The 23,066-nt window shown below is 45.5% G+C and overlaps 1 protein-coding gene across 1 annotated transcript in view; it reads right to left on the reverse strand.

The window, feature by feature from the left end:
• Nucleotides 1-14,456, reverse strand: part of slc30a8 (solute carrier family 30 member 8) — a 31,079-nt gene extending 16,623 nt beyond the window's left edge. Inside the window, exons 1-4 of the mRNA XM_033019209.1 lie at nucleotides 14,310-14,456; nucleotides 7,242-7,438; nucleotides 3,634-3,780; nucleotides 2,952-3,105 (exon numbers count right to left, since the gene is read on the reverse strand). Coding sequence (XP_032875100.1) covers nucleotides 2,952-3,105; nucleotides 3,634-3,780; nucleotides 7,242-7,438; nucleotides 14,310-14,383 — 572 coding nt within the window. The 5' untranslated portion in view covers nucleotides 14,384-14,456. The remainder of the gene's footprint in view (nucleotides 1-2,951; nucleotides 3,106-3,633; nucleotides 3,781-7,241; nucleotides 7,439-14,309) is intronic.
• Between the last annotated feature and the right edge of the window lie 8,610 nt (nucleotides 14,457-23,066).

The raw sequence follows: 23,066 nt of genomic DNA on the forward strand, positions 1-23,066 counted from the left end.
GAGAGAGAGAGGGGAGGGAGAGAGAGGTAGGGGAGAGAGATAGGGAGAGAGAGAGAGGGAGAGAGAGATAGAGGAGAGATAGGGAGAGGGGGAGAGAGAGGTGGAGGAGAGATAGGGAGAGCGGGAGAGAGAGGGGGACAGAGAGAGGAGAGAGGGAGAGGAGAGTGGGGTGGGGGGGGGGAGAGGGGTGAGAGGGAGGGGAGGTTGAGGGGGAGAGAGAGAGAGAGGGGGAAGAGAGGGGAAATGAGGAAGAGAGAGAGGAGAGAGGGAAGAGAGAGAGGAGGTGGAGAGGGAGGAGAGAGGTTAGTTAGGAGAGAATGGGAGAGAGAGGGGGAAGAGAGAGGGGTGGTAAAAGAGAGAGGGGGAAGAGGGGGAAGAGGGAGAGGGGGAAAGAGAGAAACAGCGGAAAGAGAGAGGGTGGAAAAGAGAAAGAGGAGATAGAGACAGAGGAGAAAGAGAGAGGGGGCAGAGAGCAAGGGGGGAGTGAGATGGGAGGGAGCAATGGAGGGGAGATAGGGGAGAGAGAGGAGAGAGAGGAGGAGAGAGAGAGTGAGGGAGAGAGGGATGAGAGCGTTAGGGGAAGAGAGGGGAGAGAGAGAGGGAGAGAGAGGAGAGCGTTGAAAGGAGGGGGACAGAGGAGAGGGGAGAGTGAGGTGGGGAGAGAGAGGGAAGTGAGAGAGGGGGAGAGAGAGAGGGGGAGAGAGGAGGGGGAGGAGGGGGGAGAAGGAAGAGGGGGAAAGAGGAAGGGGGAGAGAGGAAGGGGGAGAGAGGAAGGGGGAGGGAGAGTGGGGAGAGAGGAGAGAGAGAGGGGGGAGAGAGAAGACAGAGGGGGAGACAGGGGAGAGGGGTGAGACAGAGGGGGAGACAGGGAGAGAGAGGGGATAGAGTGTGGGAGGGGAGAGATATAAAGGGGAGAGAGGGTGAGAGAGAGAAAGGGGGTGAGTGGAGAGAGAGCGGAAGAGAGGGGGGAGAGAGAGAAGGAGGAGAGTGAGGTGGGAGGGAGAGAGGGGGAGAGAGAGGGGGGAGAGATGGGGGGAGGGGGAAAGAGGGGGATAGAGAGGCAGGGCTGCCAACTCCCATGCATTGCGTGAGAATCACGCATTTTGCCAAATTCTCACGCTGATCACAAATTTCTCACGCTCTGTCGTGAGAAATTCTGTGATCAACGAAAAATTCAAAACTCATATCAACTGCATGGGCCGCGGGTGTTGGACGCAGAAGCAGCGGCGGGGACAGATGCGGACGGGGAGCGGGGCTGGTGTGTGTTTGCCGGGCTGGCGAGTCGCTCACTGCAGCTCCGGCCATGGAGTAGCCTCAGTGCAAGAGTCCCGGGCCATCGTAGGTGTCGGAAGCATTGTGCCGCTGCCGTGAGAGTCTCTGTGCCAAATTCGCCCAGGTGACCAGCATGGATCAGGCTGCAGCTCGGTGCATCCTGGAGGACAACCTGTGGCTGCTGGAAGTAAATACCAAGCACTGGAAATAAACGGTGGAAGATAGTGGACTTCAAATGGGGTGGTTGGTGAAAGCATCCTGCTTGCCTGCTAGATTTTCACTTACTGTAACTGCAGGAAAAATGTTCCCGATTACTGCATTAGATAAGCACCTGTGGACTTGAACACAATAGGTTAAGTCAAGGGGGTTAGATATGGGGCTTTATGTGTGGGCCAGATACATTATCAGTGCAGAGGGGCTAGGAGCAAGGCCAAGTGTGCATCCAGAGTCAAAGTCTGGAATAGTACTAGGTGTGCAGTCAAAGCTGGGACCAGGGGAGTGTTCAGCACTGGGAACCTAAGCAGATAAGCAGCTATGATCAGGGTAGAATAGGGGGCCAGGTGTAAGGCTGGACACAGGGACAGGAATGAGAGAAGGTGTGCAACTGGAGTCAGGGCCAGGAGTAGTACCAGGTGTGCAGTGAGACCCAGGTTGGACATCATGGGCCAAGTGTTTGATTATAATCTGATTTCCATACATGAATATACTAAGATCAGTCATGTGCTGCACGTGTTGATCAGAGCCTGGGCTCTACTGTGGAATGTAATTAGGAATATAATTTAGTCTAACCTTATTCATAGCTAATCCAATTTAAAGCATAAATATTACATTCAAGTATAAGTTAAAAGACTCGCTACAGTATGCACCATATTGCACAATTTCAAGCTAAAAAATGCAAAAGTTCCGTACCAATGCAAAAGTTCCGACACCCTACCTTCTTTTAACTTAACAATACTGAGTCTAACCCTACTGTCCCCTTTGATGAGAACGGAGAGTTGTGAGTGTGGAATTCTCCACCTCAGAGGGAGGTGGAGGCCGGTTCTCTGGATACTTTCTCGAGAGAGCTAGATAGGACTCTTAAAGATAACGGAATCAGGGGATATGGGGAGAAGGCAGGAACGGGGTTCTGATTGGGGATGATCAGCCATGTTTTTCAGAGAAAAATTTTTTTCACACAGAGAGTGGTGAATCTCTGGAACTCTCTGCCACAGAAGGTAGTTGAGGCCAGTTCATTGGCTATATTTAAGAGGGAGTTAGATGTGCCCCTTGTGGCTAAAGGGATCAGGGGGTATGGAGAGAAGGCAGGTACAGGATACTGAGTTGGATGATCAGCCATGATCATATTGAATGGCGGTGCAGGCTCGAAGGGCCGAATGGCCTACTCCTGCACCTATTTTCTATGTTTCTATGTTTCTATGATCACATTGAATGGCGGTGCTGGCTCGAAGGACCGAATGGCCTACTCCTGCACCTATTGTCCATTGTCTGAGGTTTGCTATCACTGTGAGGGAGGGGACTGAGAGGCAGGGGGTTGGGTATTGATAGGGGGGAGGGGAGAGGGGTAATGCTAATTCTGATCAGCACAGTTTTAAACCAAGAAGTAAATGCTGCAAAGGTTGATTTATTTACACAATGACATGTGGGAAGAAATACCGGAAAAGTTTTAAATGTTAACTTGCATTATGTTTGCTACCACTGCACAGGCAGATGTTATAACCATGACCACTCCATTAATTTCATAATCAACATTGATGAACCGTTCACAAGCGAGGTAGACCAGGATTCCTGTTACAAGCCAAGTTATGATCACTGAGAAGAGTGCTCCAAGAATTTCTAGTAAAACAAAAATAGGCAAGAATTTACATTGGAATCAGTTAAATGTCTGTACATTGAAACAACAGAAAATATATTGGTTGGCTAGCAAGAGTCTGGTTCACACAAAAAAAAATCCAACTGACAGTCTTCCCTGTTATTAAATAATAAACAGCACAATCCCAAAAGAAGGAAGAAATAACTAAAAATTAAAGAATGAAAATTGACCAAGCGCTTCCCCTCATGGCAAACAAAATGTCAGAGATCAGCTTTGCATTATCCTGGTTAAACATGTGTCAAATCACTTCACAAAGCAAAAAAAAATCAAAAAAAATCTAGATAGACTAATATAATGAGCAGTTAAGGTAAACCAATTTGTTGCACAAAAAAACAGACCCACTGGATGTATTTTGGAAAACCACAAGTCAAAATATAATTACACTATTAACATTTGCTAGATTTCAAAACAGAAATTGTTATCATTTTTCAATGTTACTAATACTTATGTTGAAGTGAGAGGAAAACTTTTAATGTTATTGAAACTCCTACCTGCTCTGTACCATCCAAAATTCAATTTCTTGGTTGCTGGCCTTGACGATAACCATAATGAGCACAAGCTAATCAGAAAACTTGTGACATCGGCGAGAAGATGTGCCGCATCAGTCATCACAGCCAAACTACGTGCCAAATATCCACCTCAGAGAAAGAAAAGCTAAGGCTTGACAAAGAATGTAATGTTTCACATCGGCCCAACAAAAATCATCACAACTTAACTCAGTTATATTATGTTATTTTATTCACTATTTACTACATGTCAATGTAGAGTCATTGAATCATAAAGTGATACAGTGTGGAAACAGGCCCCTCAGCCCAACTTGCCCACACCGGCCAACATGTCCCAGCTACACTTGTCCCACCTGCCACTTTTTGGTCCATATCCCTCCAAACTTGTCCTAACCATGTACCTGTCTAACTGTTTCTTAAATGTTGGGATAGTCCCAGCCTCAACTATCTCCTCTTGCAGCTTGTTCCATACACCCACCACACTTTTTGTGAAAGGTTTACCCCTCAGATTACCATTAAATCTTTTCCCATTCACCTTAAACCTATGTCCCCCAGTCCTCAATTCACCTCCCCTGGGCAAGAGACTGTGCATCCACCTGATCTAGGCTTCTCATGATTTTATAAACCTCAATAAGATTACCCAGCCTACTCAACTTCTCGCTATAGCCCAGATACTTTAGCCCATGGCAATATCCTTATAAATTTTCTCTGTACCCTTTCCAGCTTGACATCTTTTCTATAACATGGTGCCCAGAACTGAACACAATACTCTACGCCTCACCAACGTCTTATACAACTGCAACATGACCACTCAACTTCTATACTCAGTACTCTGGCTGATGAAGGCCAATGTGCCAAATGCCTTTTTGACCACCCTACCTACCTGCGACCACCTTCAAGGAACAATGTACCTGTACTCCTAGGTCCCTCTGCTCTACAACATTACCCAGAGGCCTACTATTCACTGTGGAGGTCCTGCCCATGTTAGACTTCCCAAAATGCAACATGCAACACTTTATATTTCAACACCTCACATGTAGAGAAACATTGCATGTTGTTTTACAGACGTATTAGAAAATTAAATTAAACCACATAAGTTGATTACCAAAAGGTTGACCAAAGCAGTGGATTTTATGGAGTGGGCTAAGAGAGATGAGGGATATGTTGCGGTGAAGGCACTGTTACCAAAGTGGAAACAATTTGGGCAGTCACATTGGTGCAGCGGTAGAGTTGCTGCCTCACAGCGAATGCAGCGCCGGAGACCCGGGTTCGATCCCGATTACGGGTGCTGTCTGTACGGAGTGTGTACGTTCTCCCCGTGACCTGCGTGGATTTTCTCCGAGATCTTCGGTTTCCTCCCACGTTCCAAAGACGTACAGGGTTGTAGGTTAATTGGCTTGGTAAATGTTAAAAAAAAAATTGTCCCTAGTGGGTGTAAGATAGTGTTAATGTGCGGGGATCACTGGTCGGCGCAGACTCGGTGGGCCTTGTTTCCGTGCTGTATCCCTAAACTAAACTGAATAAACTTGCGCAGAATTGTAGTAGTGCAGTGGATGCTGGAGTAGGCGGAAACAATGACCATATCACACCAGGAACATTAATCTGAAAGCACAGCATCAGGTTCCACCTATAAACTAAGGATATTTGGCTTTAATTCACCATGACCAATGTCCCTCCTTCCACTATCATACTTATCGATTATCTCTTGCTGATTGAGCACAGTTCCCTCCAATTAAGTATTGATCAGATTAAAGTCAAAAGTCATTGTCCTCAAATCCTGCTACAAACTCTCCAGTCCATCCACAAGTCCAAGATCCTTTATCCCGAAAATAATTTTGGTTAATCTCTTCATCACCCCTCATAGTCTGCCGCATCTTCCTGAAAGCCTGACATCCAGACAACATGCACATTGTGATTAACGCAGTGTTTTATGAAGGTTCACTATGACTTTTGTACTCTCATTCTCTATGCCTCTATTTATAGAACCCATGATTCAATGTGCTACATAACTACTTTCTCAACCTGACTTGGCTCTTTTAACCACCTATGCACAAATATGCTCTCCCCCCACCCGCACCATCTCTCTGCACCTGTTCAGAACTCTACTTTACATTTCCTCTTCTTATCCATCACCCCAAAATATAATGCATTACATTTCTCAGCATTAAATTCCATCTGCCACTCACCTGCCCATTCCATCAGTCTATCTATGTTTCCTTAAAGCGCATTACTGTGCTCATCAATATTTACACCTCTAAGTTCAGTGTCGACTACAGATTTGGAAATTGTGCCCTGTTTTCCGGTCCAAATCAATTCTGTATATTAAGACAAGCTCTGTGACAAACCCCTTAGAATTTCCCCAGTAATCTGCCCTTTAGGCTAATAAGCAACTCTCACCATTAATCACTATTTCCCATTATTTCGACAGTTCACTGCTCTTGCTGCTACAGCCCCTGTATTCCATGGCCTTCATCAAACCTATTATGCAACATCTTATCAAATGTATTTAGAAGGTTCATATACACCATATCATTACGTTTTCCTATTCAATCTTCTGATCAACTTAATTTCCTCATCAATCTTCTGATCAACTTAATTGGACAAGACATAGCTCCATGAAATCCATGCTGGCTTCCCAAAATCAATCCATATATGTCCAAGTGACTTCTAATTCTGTCCCTATTGTTTCTGGATATTTTCCTATCATCAAAGTTAATATGAAATTGTCCATTTTGATCCTAGATTCCATTTCCCTTCATGCAGCATGATCAGCTCATACTTTCAGCACTTTAGGGGAAAAGGTATTTTGAAGTTACGATTTTAGAGCAAGTCCAATGACCAAATCTGGTGGACACCCATCTACAACAATACAACTTGATTGTTCCAATATTCCAGTTTTCTTGGATAGCTTCACATCTTTCACCCCCACAAACTTGTGCCCATCCAGGTTTAACCACTAACGTACAGTATGCACTTGCAGAAAATGTCTGTACCGACTGGCCTAGGCTGGGTCGCTGCATGACAATTCACTTCTAACATTCTCACCCTGAGACTCAACGTTCTCTGTGACTTCATGCTCCCTCTCTCTGTAACAAGAGTCAAGAGTGTTTTATTGTCATATGTCCCAGATAGGACAATGAAATTCTTGCTTGCTGCAGCACAACAGAATATGTAAACATAGTACACAACAGAGAAAAAAGTTTGGTGTGTATATATATACATGCATGCATACTCAATAAATAAACAAATATAGTGCAATAATATTAATAGTTTGTTGTAATTCAGAGCTTATTAGTTGTCGTGTTTAATAGCCTGATGGCTATAATTAGCAAACTGCAGTGTGACATCGGTTGGCATTCCAAATTTGATCTGGGCCTCATTGGCATTACGGCTGGGAGTGTGGTCAAGCTGGTCACATGGCAAACATGCAACCTCATTTGGTGGCAGAATTTGAATCTCCTCCCTTCTGAGGTTGGGAGATTCCCACCTTGATATAAGGAAGGAAACAGTTGGATTAACGACGCACTCTCCCCTTCTCCGGAACCAGCACTACCGACAGCCAGGAATGAAATTGTGGTCACAAGAGTACTCACCGACCACCTCTCCGACCAGGAAGATGATGCAGATGACCAGGGCCAGAGCCAGCCTCCTCTGAGCTTGCTTCCGCTCATGATGCCTCTGCTCAAGCGTCTTGCTGTTGTTGTGGCAGTGGGAATTTGTGGTGCTACTGTCATCGGTTACAGGGGGCGGGCTTTTCCCTACGTCCGACGTGGGTGGCTGAGGCATCCAGCTGTGGAAGGGCACAGGTTGGTAAGGAGTCAAATAATTACCCTCTCGACTTGGACCCAGGCGATGAACCATTGATCGCCACTCCCTCCAGGTTCCTAGTAGCAGAAGCTGGCAGCAATGGCAGTGACCTGTGTGGGTTCTCTCCGGGAGCTCTGGTTTCCTCCCACATTCCAAAGATGTACAAGTTTGTAAGTTAATTGGCTTTGATAAAGTTTGTAATAGTCCCTAGTGTGTAGGATAGTGCTAGTGTACAGGGATCACTGGTCGTCATGGGCTCGGTGGGCTGAAGGGCTGATTTCTGCGTTGTCTCTCTAAAGTCTAAAAAGGTTCTAGGCCTGAAATGTTAATTATTTCTCTTTCCACCAATACTGTTTGTCCTGCTGAGTGTTTCCAGCATTTTTTCTATTTATTGCAAATTAGCCCCTATGGTATAAGAGTTAACGCCTCGATCTCATTAAACAACCGTTCACAATCGCCTGAGGTTTAATGAGTCAACAAGTTTGATAAAACTTCTGCCATGCGGGCAGGACTGAGCAGATTGTCTTTCCTCACACGTGAAAGAACACATTTTCTGTTCCTATGCTGCTTGGCTCACAGAGGCACAACAGGAAGCAGGGTTCTCCCAGTGTGGCTTATTGTACTTCGCTTTAGTCAGCAGTTCTGCACAAAACTGTCGGTTGCACTCACCTGTGACTTCCACCTGAAACGCAGGAATCAGGTGACATCTGACCTTTTACTCCACTCTAAGGGCCGAGCTCACACTGAAATGAGGGGCTTGGATACATCATGTCCTGCCCCACAATTTTGTGGCAGTAGGTAAAGCAATCCCATTGATTTTAATCAGACACAGAATCATCGAATTGCACAGAATGAAAAAGGTCCCTTCGGCTCACCATGCGTATGACGACCATACTAATCCCATCTGCCTGCATTAATTCCATATCCCCCTATGCTCTGTTCAGCCAAGTAACAATGAAGAAATATGTTCCTATCTTCATCGTCTCCTCCATCAACTCATTCCAGGTACCATCTTCTCTCTGCATGAAACAATTACCCCTCAAATCCCCTTTCAACCTCCACCCTCTCACTTAACTCTATACCCACTAGTATTAGAAGCCCTGACCCTGGGAAACAAACTATCCACTTTATCTATTCCTCTCAGAAGTTTATATACATCTAGCATTTCTCTCAGCCACCTATACTCAGGGAAACCAGACTCACTTATTTAACCTCTGCCAATCCAGTTATTTCACTTTTTGTTAATATTTTAAAATACATTCTTGGGTTTCAAGGTGTCTTTAATGCATTGCCTTCAATACCCATAAATGAGACCTAAAGACTGGTCCTGTCAGTTCACACTGATGTATCTCCTCCCATTTCCTCCAAATCCAAGGCGTAGCTACAGGCACGCGCATGGGCCCCAGCTATGCCTGCCTCCTCGTAGGGTACGTCAAACAATCCTTGTTCGAGGCGTTCCGTGGCCCTATCCACGAACTCTACCTCCGCTACATTGAGGACTGCATTGGTACTAACTGCTGCACCCATGCAGAACTCACTGACTTCATCCATTTCACCACTAACTTCCATCCGGCACTCAAATACACCTGGACCATTTCCAACATCTCCCTACCGTTTCTAGACCTCACTATCTCCATCGCAGGTAACAGACTACCGACTGACATCCACTACAAACCCACTGACTCCGATGGCTATCTGGACTACACTTCTTCCCACCCTGCTTCCTGTAAAGACTATCCCCTACTCCCAATTCCTCCGTCTACGCCGCATCTGCACCCAGGATGAGGTGTTCCAACATCGGAGATGTCCTCATTCTTCAGAGAACGGGGGTTCCCCTCTTCTACTATAGATGAGGCTCTCACCAGAGTCTCCTCTATATCCCGTAGCTCCGCTCTCACTCCCCATCCCCCCACTCGTAACAAGGGCAGAGTCCCCCTTGTCCTCACCTTCCACCCTACCAGCCGTCACAGACAACAGATAATCCTCCGATATTTTCGCCACCTCCAACAGAATCCCACCACTGGCCACATCTTCCCATCTCTTCCCCTTTCGGCTTTCCGCAGAGACCGCTCCCTCTGCAACTCACTGGTCAATTTGTCCCTTCACATCCAAACCACCCCTTCCCCTGGTACTTTCCCTTGCAACCGCAGGAAATGCTACACTTGTCACTTTACCTCCGCCCTTGATTCCATCCAATGACCTAAGCAGCCTTTCCAGGTGCGGCAGAGGTTCACCTGCACCTCCTCCATCCTCATCTATAGCATCCGCTGCTCTAGGTGTCAGCTGCTCTACATCGGTGAGACCAAGCACAGGCTTGGCGATCGCTTCGCCCAACACCTTCGCTCAGTTCGCATTAACCAACCTGATCTCTCAGTGGCTCAGCACTTCAACTCTCCCTCCCATTCCGAATCCGACCTTTCTGTCCTGGGCCTTCTCCATGGCCAGAGGGAGTCCCACCGGAAATTGGAGGAGCAGCACCTCATATTTCGCTTGGGTAGTTTACACCCCAGCGTTATGAACATTGACTTTCTCCAATTTCAGGTAGTCCTTGCTTTCTCCCTCTTTCCCCTCCCCTTCCCAGCTCTCCCACAGCCCACTGTCTCCTCCTCTTCCTTTCTTCTGCCTGCCCCCAACACCCCCCACATCAGTCTGAAGAACGGTCTCCACCCGAAACGTCACGTATTCCTTCGTTCCATAGATGCTGCCTCACCCGCTGAGTTTCTCCAGCATTTTCGTCTACCTCTGATGTATCCTAGTCAGTTTATCTCTTTCACAAGATTGCAGTTCTCCACTTTCTAGGATAATCTAGAAACCAGTGGTGAGACTTCACCAAGATGGCTTCAGCACCAATACTGTCCCTGTCAGCTCTTCTTAGATAGCAGAAGATGATTACAATTCTACATTCGGAGATCAGAATCAGAATCAGAATCAGAATTTATTCGCCAAATATGATTTGCAACATACGAGATGGCTAAAGAGCTGCAAGCATTCAGAGTGGAAGCGGTTTGTGGGAATGGGAAGGCATTTTGGGGACATGGTGCATACCTTCCATAATGTTCCCAAGAGCTTCCACAATCTCCTGTGGTCGAAAATTAAGATGCTTTGCTCTCCCAGCACTTCCTTCTCCGGATGAAGGTTTGGAGTGGAATTTGTGCTTCCCAAGTCTGGTGCCAGGCGTGCGCACCCTGAGCAATGCCAGAATGTTGGCTTTGGGAGGGGGGCACTGACATTGGGTCTCCCAGCCTGCCTGTAGATTTGAGAATTTAAAGGACGCTGCTCTGTTGCTATTCATGTTCATAAGTGATAGGAACAGAATTAGGCCATTCGGCCCATCAAGTCTACTCCGCCACTCAATCATGCCTGATCTATACTTCCCTCTCAACCCCATTCTCCTGCCTTCTCTCCATAACCCCTGACACCCGTACTAATCAAGAATCTATGCTGGTTTACAATGCACTAAACATTATTCCCTTATCATGTATCCATACACTGTAAATGGATTGACTGTAATCATGTATTGTCTTTTGAAAAGGTTAAATGATTTTAAATATATAAAAGATATATTATGGAATCCTGGACTAGGTTATATTTAACCATATAACCATATAACAATTACAGCACGGAAACAGGCCATCTCGACCCTTCTAGTCCGTGCCGAACACGTATTCTCCCCGAACACGTATTCTTTCATTTCAAGCAGGCCTTTTTCAGTGGATTGGTAAGAGAGAGAGACAAGCCCGGGCTTCCCTCAGGTCGCTGTGTATTGAGACAATGACCGATGCCTTTGAAATGCGTCTACCAATTGAAGAGAGAGAGAGAAGACTTGGCTCAGTGAGGTATATTGAAACAATGACCGATGCCTTTGAAATGTCTTGTCTTTAAAGTACCAACTGATAGGATGCCTATTATTCAGATTACTACCTAAATGGCGTCAAGTTGGGAAAAGGGGAAGTACAACGGGATCTGGGGGTCCTTGTACATCAGTCTATGAAAGTAAGCATGCAGGCACAGCAGGCAGTGAAGAAAGCGAATGGCATGTTGTCCTTTATAACAAGAGGAATCGAATATAGGAGCAAAGAGGTCCTTCTGCAGTTGTACAGAGCCCTAGTGAGACCACACCTGGAGTATTGTGTGCAGTTTTGGTCCCCTAATTTGAGGAAGGACATTCTTGCTATTGAGGGAGTGCAGCGTAGGTTTACAAGGTTAATTCCCGGGATGGCGGGACTGTCATATGCTGAGAGAATGGAGCAGCTGAGCTTGTACACTCTGGAGTTTAGAAGGATGAGAGGGTATCTCATTGAAACATATAAGATTGTTAAGGGCTTGGACATACTAGAGGCAGGAAACATGTTCCCGATGTTGGGGGAGTCCAGAACCAGGGGCCACAGTTTAAGAATAAGGAGTAAGCCATTTAGAACGGAGACGAGGAAACACTTTTTCTCACAGAGAGTGGTGAGTCTGTGGAATTCTCTGCCTCAGAGGGCGGTGGAGGCAGGTTCTCTGGATGCTTTCAAGAGAGAGCTAGATAGGGCTCTTAAAAATAGCGGAGTCAGGGGATATGGGGAGAAGGCAGGAACGGGGTACTGATTGGGGATGATCAGCCATGATCACATTGAATGGCGGTGCTGGCTCGTAGGGCCGAATGGCCTACTCCTGCACCTATTGTCTATTGTCTATTGTCTACTGTCTATTGCCTTTGAAATGCGACTGCTGAGTGACAAGAGACGAGCTCAGATGCATCCTGTGGTAATGTGTATTGATTGTATCTCTGACCATGACTAACATCTTCGAATGTGCTTAAGTGACAAAAACACAGTAAAAAATATCATGCAACTATTTGTTCATTGAAGTGGTGACACGAGGAGTCAAGTGTCTGTGTTGCTTATTTGACTGGAGTATCCACGACACTTCCATCGGCCGATGATTAGTAAAGTTTGAGTTGGCCTACCTAACCTTTTTGTGAGTTGTCTGTTTATTAAGTAGTGAACCTTATCACTTTCTGCTGACTGGTTAGCACGCAACAAAATGTTTTTCACTATACCTCGGTACTCGAGACAATAAACTAAACTGAACTGAACTAAAACTATCCATGGACTTGTCCTCCACGGCCTTCTGTGGCAATGTATTCCACAGCTTCACCACCCTCTGACTAAATAAATTCCTCCTCATCTCCTTTCTAAAGGTACATCCTATTATTCTGAGGCTATGGCCTCTGGTCCTCGACTCTTCTACAAGTGGAAACATCCTCTCCACATTCAATCTGTCGAAGCCTTCAATGGAAACAAGACTGAGCGGGTAAGGGTTATTGCCTCGGGCAGTCCATCAGCCTTGTGATTGATCAAGACGTTTTCATTGTCCCGTGGGCCAAATGACAACATTCTTGCATCCGGGACTCAAAAACAGCCACAGCCAAAAAGATACCTTATTCAGAGGACAAATCTAATCGGACAGATTCCTGCCCAGCTCCCTCCACCATTCATTGCCTCACCTCCCCTGAACATCTGCAGGCATCCTCCTCCTACTCTGGCAAAACCAATCATCAATGGGATTTCGATGACCGGTTAGCTGTTGGAAGTGGCTGGCAGGCAGAATGTGGGCTTGTGCACGCAATTCTCCTTCTGTTTACTTGTAGGTTTCTCACAAAATGATCAATCAATCAATCTGTCCATTCCCTTCACAGAGGCTGCCTTCTCAGCTGAGTTCCTCCAGCACTTTGTGTTTTGCTCAAGATTCCAGCATCTGCAATTCCTTGTGTCTCCATCTTACTGCAGCACTGCAAAACCTCCTCAAAATATGGCTACTTTGAAAAAGTTCTCCCCCCCCTCCAAACGGAGTTCTCCGAAGCCTCTCTCACTGCTCGCCCTCAGTGACCCCCACCTGCTGCTCTCCCTCCCGCTCCTGCACATATTGTCTATTGTCTATTGCCTTTGAAATGCGACTGCTGATTGACAAGAGACAAGCTCAGATGCATCCACGTTCCCGACTTGGTCACGACCCCACCTCTCTTTTCCCACTTTCCCTCCCCTCTTGCTCCAATCAGTCTGAACAGCTTTCCGAACCGAAATAGCGCCTGATCACCCTCTCCACGGATGCTACCTGACCCGCTGAGTCCCTCCAGCTCGTTATGTTTTGGCCACTCTCTGTAACCATATAACAATTACAGCACGGAAACAGGCCATCTCGACCCCTCTAGTCCGTGCCGAACACATAATCTCCCCTAGTCCCATATACCTGCGCTCAGACCATAACCCTCCATTCCTTTCCCATCCATATAACTATCCAATTTATTTTTAAATGATAAAAACGAACTTGCCTCCACCACCTTCACTGGAAGCTCATTCCACACAGCCACCACTCTCTGAGTAAAGAAGTTCCCCCTCATGTTACCCCTAAACTTCAGTCCCTTAATTCTCAAGTCATGTCCCCTTGTTTGAATCTTCCCTACTCTCAGTGGGAAAAGCTTTTCCACGTCAACTCTGTCTATCCCTCTCATCATTTTAAAAACCTCTATCAAGTCCCCCCTTAACCTTCTGCGCTCCAAAGAATAAAGCCCTAACTTGTTCAACCTTTCTCTGTAACTTAGTTGCTGAAACCCAGGCAACATTCTAGTAAATCTCCTCTGTACTCTCTCTATTTTGTTGTCTGTCTCTGTCTCTGTCTCTGTCTTTGTTTTGCTTTTGGAAAAAAAAAGTCAAATAAAATGTCCAAGTGAGAAACATCGACTGCCCTTGCAAGTAGCAGCCAGTTGTAATGATATAGAGCGCAGCGCGCCGCACCGACTCGCAATGTCCCGCTGGACACGGCCAACCCAGCCCACCGACGGATGATGCTACCGGGGAAGGTGCAAATCTTACCTTGCTTGCGACAGCAAATAGTTATTGCGCTTCTTTTCCAGCACCAAGTGAGATTTCTCCCCGTACTTTTCCATGAAATTAAGTTTGAACCTGCAGGGGAGTGTTAGAGAGAAGGGATTCACTAACGCTAGCTCGGCACCTGTCAGCACCTGATAACTTCCCTGCAAAACAACAGCTTTCCTTTCAACTTCACTCGGAATCTTGTCTGTAACTTAAGACACACAGCAATGTGGGGGAAACGCTTCTCTGCTTCTTTCCTGACGGAAGAATCTACTTTAAGATGAGTTTTCTGGCTGGTTTGGCTCTGCGTGTCTGAGACCCAAGTCAAGGCGAGGAAATGCCAGGCTTCGGGCAACATTGGCGGTCCGTGCGCAAAGGCTGCATCGGGACATTTCAAGATATTGGATAATGGATCGAATTACACGAGGATTAAAGTTGGCATTCTCTCCCTCCTCGCTTTCTGAATCTTTGTGACGATCACATGTTCTCGCTTGATCTCATTTTGTGTTACCTCCCCCCCCCCCTGCGGCTGAAAGATTTGCTTTTGCTTCGGAGTTTGAATGAGGAGATGCCGAGATGATTGCTCCCCTCTTGCTCGGTTTTGGACTGTTCTCTTCGTTATTTTTTTGACTCTTGAGCATAAAGGCATAGGACATTGTGGCCACCAACTTCACCATTTGGTAAGATCATGTCTAATAGTGACTAGGACTTGGAAAGCCTTCTGGCCAGTTGCAGCAGGGCTAGGTTTGGGAACAGCTCTGCCTACTGTACGTCATATTGTCACTTGCGGGCAGAGCACCAAGGCAAATTCCTTGTATGTGAATACTTGGCCAATGTGGAGCTAATAACAAATACTCCAAGTAACGATCCAACAAGTTTATTAGCATATAATAAAGTTACACTGCATGTGTCACCACTGTGACTACATCCCAACTAACTGCTAGTGTCCGGAAGCGTTAGTGACTGCATGGTAAAACCCGGACTGGATAAAAGATCTGAGTGGTGTGTAGCATGTGTGTGTTAGGATTGGGTAGAGCAGATCTACAGACAATAAATGTATTCATTCATTCATGACCACACAAAATTGCAGAAAGTTGTAGATGTACCCAAGTCCATCACACAGACCAGACTCCCCACCATCTACACCTCGCCCTGCCTTGGAACAGCAGCCAACATACTCAGACTTGTCCCACCCTGGTCATTCTTCCTTCTCCCATCTGGCAAAAGGTACAGAAGCTTGGAAGCGCACACCAACAGACTCGGGAACAGCTTCTTCCCCTCTGTTATCAGGCTTCTGAATTGTCCTTCCATAAGCTACGATACTGTCCCATTCAACTCTACCTAATGGCAGACATTGGACTTTATCTATGGACTGATGCCCTACAATGCAGAGAACTGTATTCTGCACTCATTCTGAGATCAGTCTGAAGAAGGGTCTCGACCCAAAACGTCACCCATTCCTTCTCTCCAAAGATGCTGCCTGTCCCGCTGAGTTACTCCTGCACTTAGTATCCTTATATTTTGCACTCTATCTTTCCTTTTACTCTACCTATTGTATATGAGATTAACTTGAATGTATTTATATATGATATGATCTGATTTGTTTGGATAGCATGCAAAACATAGCTTTTCACTGTTCCCTGGTACACGTGACAATAATAACCCTAAAAATAATATTTTACTTCATTAATAGTTTCCTGTACTAATGGCATTTCCTATATTCTCTTTATATATATATATATATATAAAGAGCCCTGGCCCTCTCTCTTGAATATCCTGTGATTCAATGTCCAGAGACCTCTTGTGTGGAGAGTTCCAAGGACTCACTAACATTTGGATGAAGAGGTTTCTTCCTATTTCTGCCTTAAATTGTTGACTCCTTATTTTGATATTGTGCCCCAATTTCTGGACTCTACAACCAGTCAAATATCAAATTTCCATCCACCCTGTCAAGTTCCTTGAGGCATTGCATGTTTCAAGATCTCTCTCCTTCTAAAGTCAAGAATCCAGACTCGGTGTGTAGAAAGGAATTGCAGATGTTGGTTTAAACCGAAGTTAGGGACAAAAAGCTGGAGTAACTCAGCGGGACAGACGACATCACCGGAGAAAAGGAATAGGTGACGTTGCGGGTCGAGACCCTTCTTAGTCTTTGTTATCCCTTCCTCATGTGACAAATAAGTTACTGCAGAAATCAATTTGGTAGGCTTTATTCATGCTCCATCTAGCACATTGAAACTCTCCCTTAGATCAGAGACCACATTGCTACACAAGATGATCATTTCTCAATTTTAAAATATTAAATTTGTGAAATATTTTCTGTAATATCATTGACCCCTTAGGGTGGGTATCTTGAAGAAAAGCCCCCTGCTGTTAGATATCTTGGCCAATGTCCATGAGTCTGTGGTTTATGAATGGAAACACAATGGAGTCAGAAGTAAAGGGTAAGTATGTATCTGTGTGTAAATGTGAAGGGACCAGCTGTCAGCTGAGTTTGTGTGTGTGTGTGTGTGTCTAAAAGAGAACTTTTGAACCAAGACCCTGAGTGCCAAAGTGCAGGAAGGAACTGCACATGCTGGTTTACACTGAAGATAGACACAAAAAGCTGGAGTAACACAGCGGGTCAGGCAGCATCTCTGGAGAAAAAGAATAGGTGCCGTTTCGGGTCGAGACACTTCTTCTGACTGAGAGTCAGGGGAAAGGGAAAGGAGAGATATAGACGGTGATGTAGAGAGATATGGGACAAATGAATAAAAGATATAACCCAGGTCGTGCTAGCTTCAAAATCGTCTTTTAAGTCTCATTGTCTGTAACACATTTTCACCTAGCTCACAGCTAACAATGTCTTATTTCCTTTATCATCGTAACTTTTTTTGCATATCTTTCATTCATTCATTCGAGATATACACAACATGCTGGAGTAACTCAGCCAGACAGTAAACGTCTCTAGAGAAAAGGAATGGGTGGCGTTTCGGGCCGAGACCCTTCTGAAGAAGACATTTTGTGTCTGTCTTCAGTGCCAAAGTGCAGGAACATTTAATGTTCTACAGGATGGGAGTATAGGCAGGTGTCAGGAATGCAGCTGTACAAAAGGGAGGACTCACAGAATCTATAAAGTTGAGGAAGTTGAACAGGGAATGCTCAAAGCCAAGTGGATTAAGACTGGATGCCAGAGGAATATTCATAGTGGTGAAAAAAGGACCAAAGAGTAAGGGAGATAAGGCAGCATTAATTTCATGGTGTGTACATTTGCAAGAGAATACTAATGGGCCTGCCCCACTTAGGTGACTTTTTAGGCGACTGCAGGAGACTATGCAGTCGCCACATGGTCGCCACATGTTCGCGGGTGGTTGCCGTGGAGTCGCTTTCATGATCGTGAGGAGTTCCCGCATTCTGGGGAACTAGTCGCGGCCTCATTATGGTCACCGCAAATTTTTCAACATGTTGAAAAATTAGCGGCGACGAGAATGAAGCCGCCATGGAGAGTAGCGAGTATTCTCGTGCTGTAGGTGGGTCGCCAGGAGGTCGAAGGTTCTCGGAGGTTCGCGTAGGTTGCAGCCGGTGCTGACGTGAATTTGAAAAAAAAAGAGAAAAAAAGGTGAGCAGTAGTTTTCAGAACCAAGGATAACCGACCGGCAGGCACGGAACTCGCTATCACAATATGGAGGGGACCGGGAGACAGGGGGGACACAAATTTTTTGGCACATGCGCACACTCACACACACATGTGTGAGTGTGGAGTTTATATGTGAAGTTTGCATGTTCTCCCCATGACAATGTGAATTTCTCAGGGTGCTCCAGTGTTGTTTTACATCTCAAAGACTTATAACACTGTAAATTGCCTCTTGTGTTATAAGTTTAGATTTATTTTGTCACGTGTAGTTTTGCATGCTATCCAGTTGGATCAGACAATACAATATATAAAAACAATCAAGTCAAATTTAAGTTCAATAGGTAGAGCAAAGGGGGAAGATACACAGTGCAGAATAATTCTCAGAATTGTAGCAGTAGTTCAATTGTCTGCAATGAGGTAAAGATGAATCAGACAGTATCCCAGCTGAAAGAAGGACCGTTCATAGGGCCTGTCCCACTGTGGGGACCTAATCCGCGAGTTCTGGCAAGTTTGCCCTCGACTCATACTCGCAGCATGGTCGACACGAGGTCCTAGGAGGTCTTTATAACTCTCCTTCATGCTCGAGGATAGTCCCCGCGTACTCGATGCCTCAGCTAGGTTGCAGCGTATTTTTCAACATGTTAAAAAATAATTGCGAGTAAAAAACGGTCGCCATGGAAGAAATCGATATTTTTTTTACTCGTAGGTTTAGTCGAAGTAGGTCGTAGTAGGTCGGCATGTTATTCGTAGGTAATCGAGGGTAGTCGAAGGTAGTTGAAGGTAGTCGTAGATTGTCTTCAACATAGCCGAAGGGAGGTCGAAGGCGGTCGAAGGAGATCGAAGGAGGTTGTCTTCACTCTCCACTATTCGGTGTCCAATTTTCCCAAAGCCAATCGAAGCGAGACTTCAATATAGTCGAAGGAGGTCGAAGGCGGTCTTCTACATAGTCGAAGGAGGTCTTCAACATGACATTTTTTCAAACTCTCCTAAACTCTTCTAAACTCGCCAATTAGGTCGCCGCAGTGGGACAGCCCCTTAACCTGATAACAGGGAGGAAGAAGCTGTTACTGAGTTTGATGGGGAGCACTTTCAAGTTTCCAAGCTGCTGGGGCAAGTCTTTCATCACGTTGGCTGCTTTTCTATGGCAGCATGAAGCATATGAGGAGTCAATGGTAGGGAATTTGGCCTGTGTGATGATCTGGGCTACATCCACAATTCTCTGTAATTTTGTGTGGTTTTGGACAAAGCTGTTCTCTGTGGTGCATCTGTAGGAGTTTGTAAGAGTAAGAGACAAGCCGAATTTCCTCAGTTGCCTCAGGAAGCAGAGCCGTTGGTATGCCTTCTTGGCTATCACATCCATGTGGTTGGTCCATGATAGATTGTTGGTAATATTAATGCCAAGGATCTCTAAGCTCTCAATAATTGCCACTTTGGCATCTTCGGTGCTGATTGGGGCATGTACTCCACCACACTACCTGAAGTCAATAACTAGCTCCTTTGTCTTGCGGACATTGAGAAAGAGGTCCTGACACCATGCCACTAAGTTCTATATCTCTTTCCTATACTCCGCCTCGTCATTGTTTGTGATCTGGCCCATCTCAGTGGTGTCATCTGCAAAAGTGCAGATGGTGTTTAGAGGGAAAGCCAAAGTGGGACAACATAGAACTTTTGTGAATGCGCGATCGATGGTTGGCGGGGACTCCGAACAGTTGGAGGTAGTTTGGCAAATGCTGGACTGGGAAGTTTACACGTGGGAATGTACCGGCAAACAGGAAAGTTTATACCCAGGTCAGGTCGGGGGAAGTTCCCCCCGCCACGGGTACCATGTAATCCCTTGCTACCTGCTCCATGGTCGGATAGTCAGCGACTAAACCATCTCCCTCACCTGGTTTGTCAGGTGAGGAGGGGGCTGTGGATCCCCAACAGAACCTAAAACAAGACCTGTCAAAGGGCGGATGAGCTCATAGCGAGCCAACGGCCATCCACACTTCAGTAGAAGTTGCGATCACTGTCATACATAGCATTGTAAGGCACCGTGCCCGTTGATGTTTTCAACAATGATGATGATGATGATTATGTTAATTCTGGCCAAATTGGAGAGGCCAGGACACTTAAATTGAGTAATGGCCTTCTGCAGAAATAGGACAAACTGCAGAATGGTGCCAGTTTGTCTAGAGCCTAGATAAGAGCTGCAGGAAGAGAATGGAACATCTGCAGATCCTGACAATTAGGTGCAAATTGCATGGAATGGATTGGATGAATGCAAACCAGATACACATTGTATATAATGTTGCAAAGCTTTACTTTGCTAGATTTTGATTGGATTAAGTATTGAGCTGGTTTTCTTGAATATCAAGGCACATGTTGCGATGTTTGCTTCCTTTCAGAAACACCGTTTGAATACATTATATTAATCACTGTATTATTGGGTTAGAGAAATGTCTATCATGTACTGGGTTAATTGATATCTGTTATTGGACTGTAAAGAATCACTCCCATGTGGTTCGGGGACCTATAAAAGGCCGCTCCCACGAGGTCCTGTGTCGAACTTCTGGGAGAACGCTTAGGACTGTATGACCTTCTGGAATGTCTCTGCTTGAGCGAGGCTAAAGAGGGCTTGATCAGGCAGATACGAGGATCGAACCCGCGGTGGTTAGGTATAGTAGTGGAACTGCAATTGTGTTTTTCCAAAATAAAGTGTAGATGCGCAAGTGCTTGACTCAGTGATTTTTGACTGAAACTAGACTAGGGGGGGAAGCTTAGAACGAGCTATTTACAATTATACCCAGCACCTCCTTGGCATCTAGTGAGTCAGGCAATGGCAGGCTCATAATCCTGATGCTCCCAGCCAGCCACTCAGACTCATTACCATTTGCATAAACCCTTCACTTCAGGGAAGAAGCAAAGTATTCTGTCCAAGCCGGCTCACTTTCTTAGTGTTCAAAAATAAGCTTCATTCATAAAAAATATATATAGGAACTACAACCAGTACTTGGCTTTCTTTCCATACATAGCATTGTTCAATTTGCACATTCAAACTATTGTCAAGTCAATGCATTCAGAATGTCATCGTCAATATGCTTTATGTACAAAGCACTAATGCCACTCATGAGGACTCTTTCAAGCCACCATCCATGGCAGGACTTTGATTGCAATTCATAAATTCATAAGATAATAAGGTGTAGGAATTAGACCATTCTGTCCATCAACTGTACTCTGCCATTCATTCATGGCTGATCTATATTTTCCTTTTAACCCCATTCTCCTGCCATCTGCCCATAACTCCTGACATCTGTACTAATCAAGCCTTCATTCCTATTATCAAAGTGCATGACCACACACTTTGCTATGCTGTATTCCATCTACCACTTCTCTGCCCACTCTCCCAACCTGTCCAAGTCCTTCTGCAGAGTCCCTGCTTTCTCTACACTATCTGCCCCCCACCTATCTTCATATCATCCGCAAACTTGGCCACGAAGCTTTCAATCCCTCACATCCAAATCATTAATATACAAAGTGAAGAGTAGTGGCCCCAGCACCGACCCCTGCTGAACTCCGCTGGTCACTGGCAGCCAACCAGAAGCAGCTCCCCTTTATTGTCACTCTTTGTCTTCTGCCATCCAGCCAACCTGCGATCCACGCTAGTATTTGCCCTTTCATACCAAGGTCTCTCATCTTCCTATGCAGCCTCACGCGCAGCACATTATCAAAGGCTTTCTGAAAATCTAGATAAACTACATCCACTGACTCTCCTTCATCTGTCCTGCTATTTACTTCCTCAACGAATTCCAGCAGATTCGTCAGGCAACATCTCCCTTTCACAAAACCACGCTGACTTCAGCTTAATTTATCATGAACCGAAGTACTCCATAACCTCATCCTTTATAATGGACTCTAATATCTTACCAACTGCTGACGTCGGACTAACTGACCTATAGTTCCCACTATTCTGCTTCCCTTCTTGAACAGTGGGATAATATTTCCAATTTTCCAATTGTCTGGAACCACTCGTAACTCTAGTGATTCTTGAAAGATAATTACTAATGCTTCCACAATCTCTAAAGCCACCTCTTTCCGTCCATCCAGTCCAGGTGACTTAAACCACTTTCAGCCCTTTCAGCTTCCCAAGCATATTCTCCTATGTAACAGCCACTCCACTGACTTCCACCCCCTGACTCTTGTATTTCAGGCACAAAGACTGAAGCAAAAAAGTAATTCAATTTGGTTGCCATATCTTTATTCCCCATTATCACTTCTCCTGCATCAATTTCCAGCAGTCTAACGTTCACTCTTGCCTCTTTATTTTTCTAAAGAAACTTTTGCTATCCACTTTTATATTATTGGCTAACGTACCTTCATATTTCATCTTTTCTCCCCGTATTGCCATTTTAGTTACTGTCTATTGGTTTTTAAAAGTTTCCCAATGCTGCTCTGGGCCTGACAGATCAGTTCCTCTCTCCTCAGTCCTTCTCGCTGAAGCCTCAAGATGCACTATTCCTCAATACTGCACTTCATCTCAACATTGCTGCTCCAAAAATGGCCGCTCCACTAGAGCCTGCTTCCCTTTTATTTGCTACTCTCTCTCTCTAGGCAAGCCTATCGGACGCCTGCTTCACACTAGTGTACCCCCTCCACAATCAGCAACTCTGCAAAAAACACTCAGCAACTTCTTCCCGCCGATTTTAAAAACGTTTTTTCTTTTAAAAAGCAGTTTCTTACTTCCAGCAAGATTGTTCCTTTCCACTGAGCCTCATTGCATTTCTCAACACATACTCGTACAGCCTAGAATGAGCCAGGCGACACCTTTCCCTTACGGATATCTTATTGTTTGTGGATTTTAGCTCTACATTCAACATCATTGTGCCAGAGCTACTACACTCCAAACTCTCCCAGTTGACTGTGCCTGAACCTCTCTGTTGGTGGATCACCAGCTTCCTGACAGTGAGGAAGCAGCATGTGAGGCTGGGAAAGCACATCTCGAACCCGCAAACCTTCAACATAGGAGCACCGCAAGGCTGCGTACTCTCCCCTCTCCTTTACTCTCTCAACACTGACGACTGCACTTCCACTGACTCCTCTGTCAAGCTTCTCAAGTTTGCGGACAACACAACCCTGATTGGACTGATCCAGGATGGGAGTAATCTACA

The sequence above is a fragment of the Amblyraja radiata genome, chromosome 4, assembly GCF_010909765.2.
Source record: "Amblyraja radiata isolate CabotCenter1 chromosome 4, sAmbRad1.1.pri, whole genome shotgun sequence".
NCBI lineage: Eukaryota > Metazoa > Chordata > Chondrichthyes > Rajiformes > Rajidae > Amblyraja > Amblyraja radiata.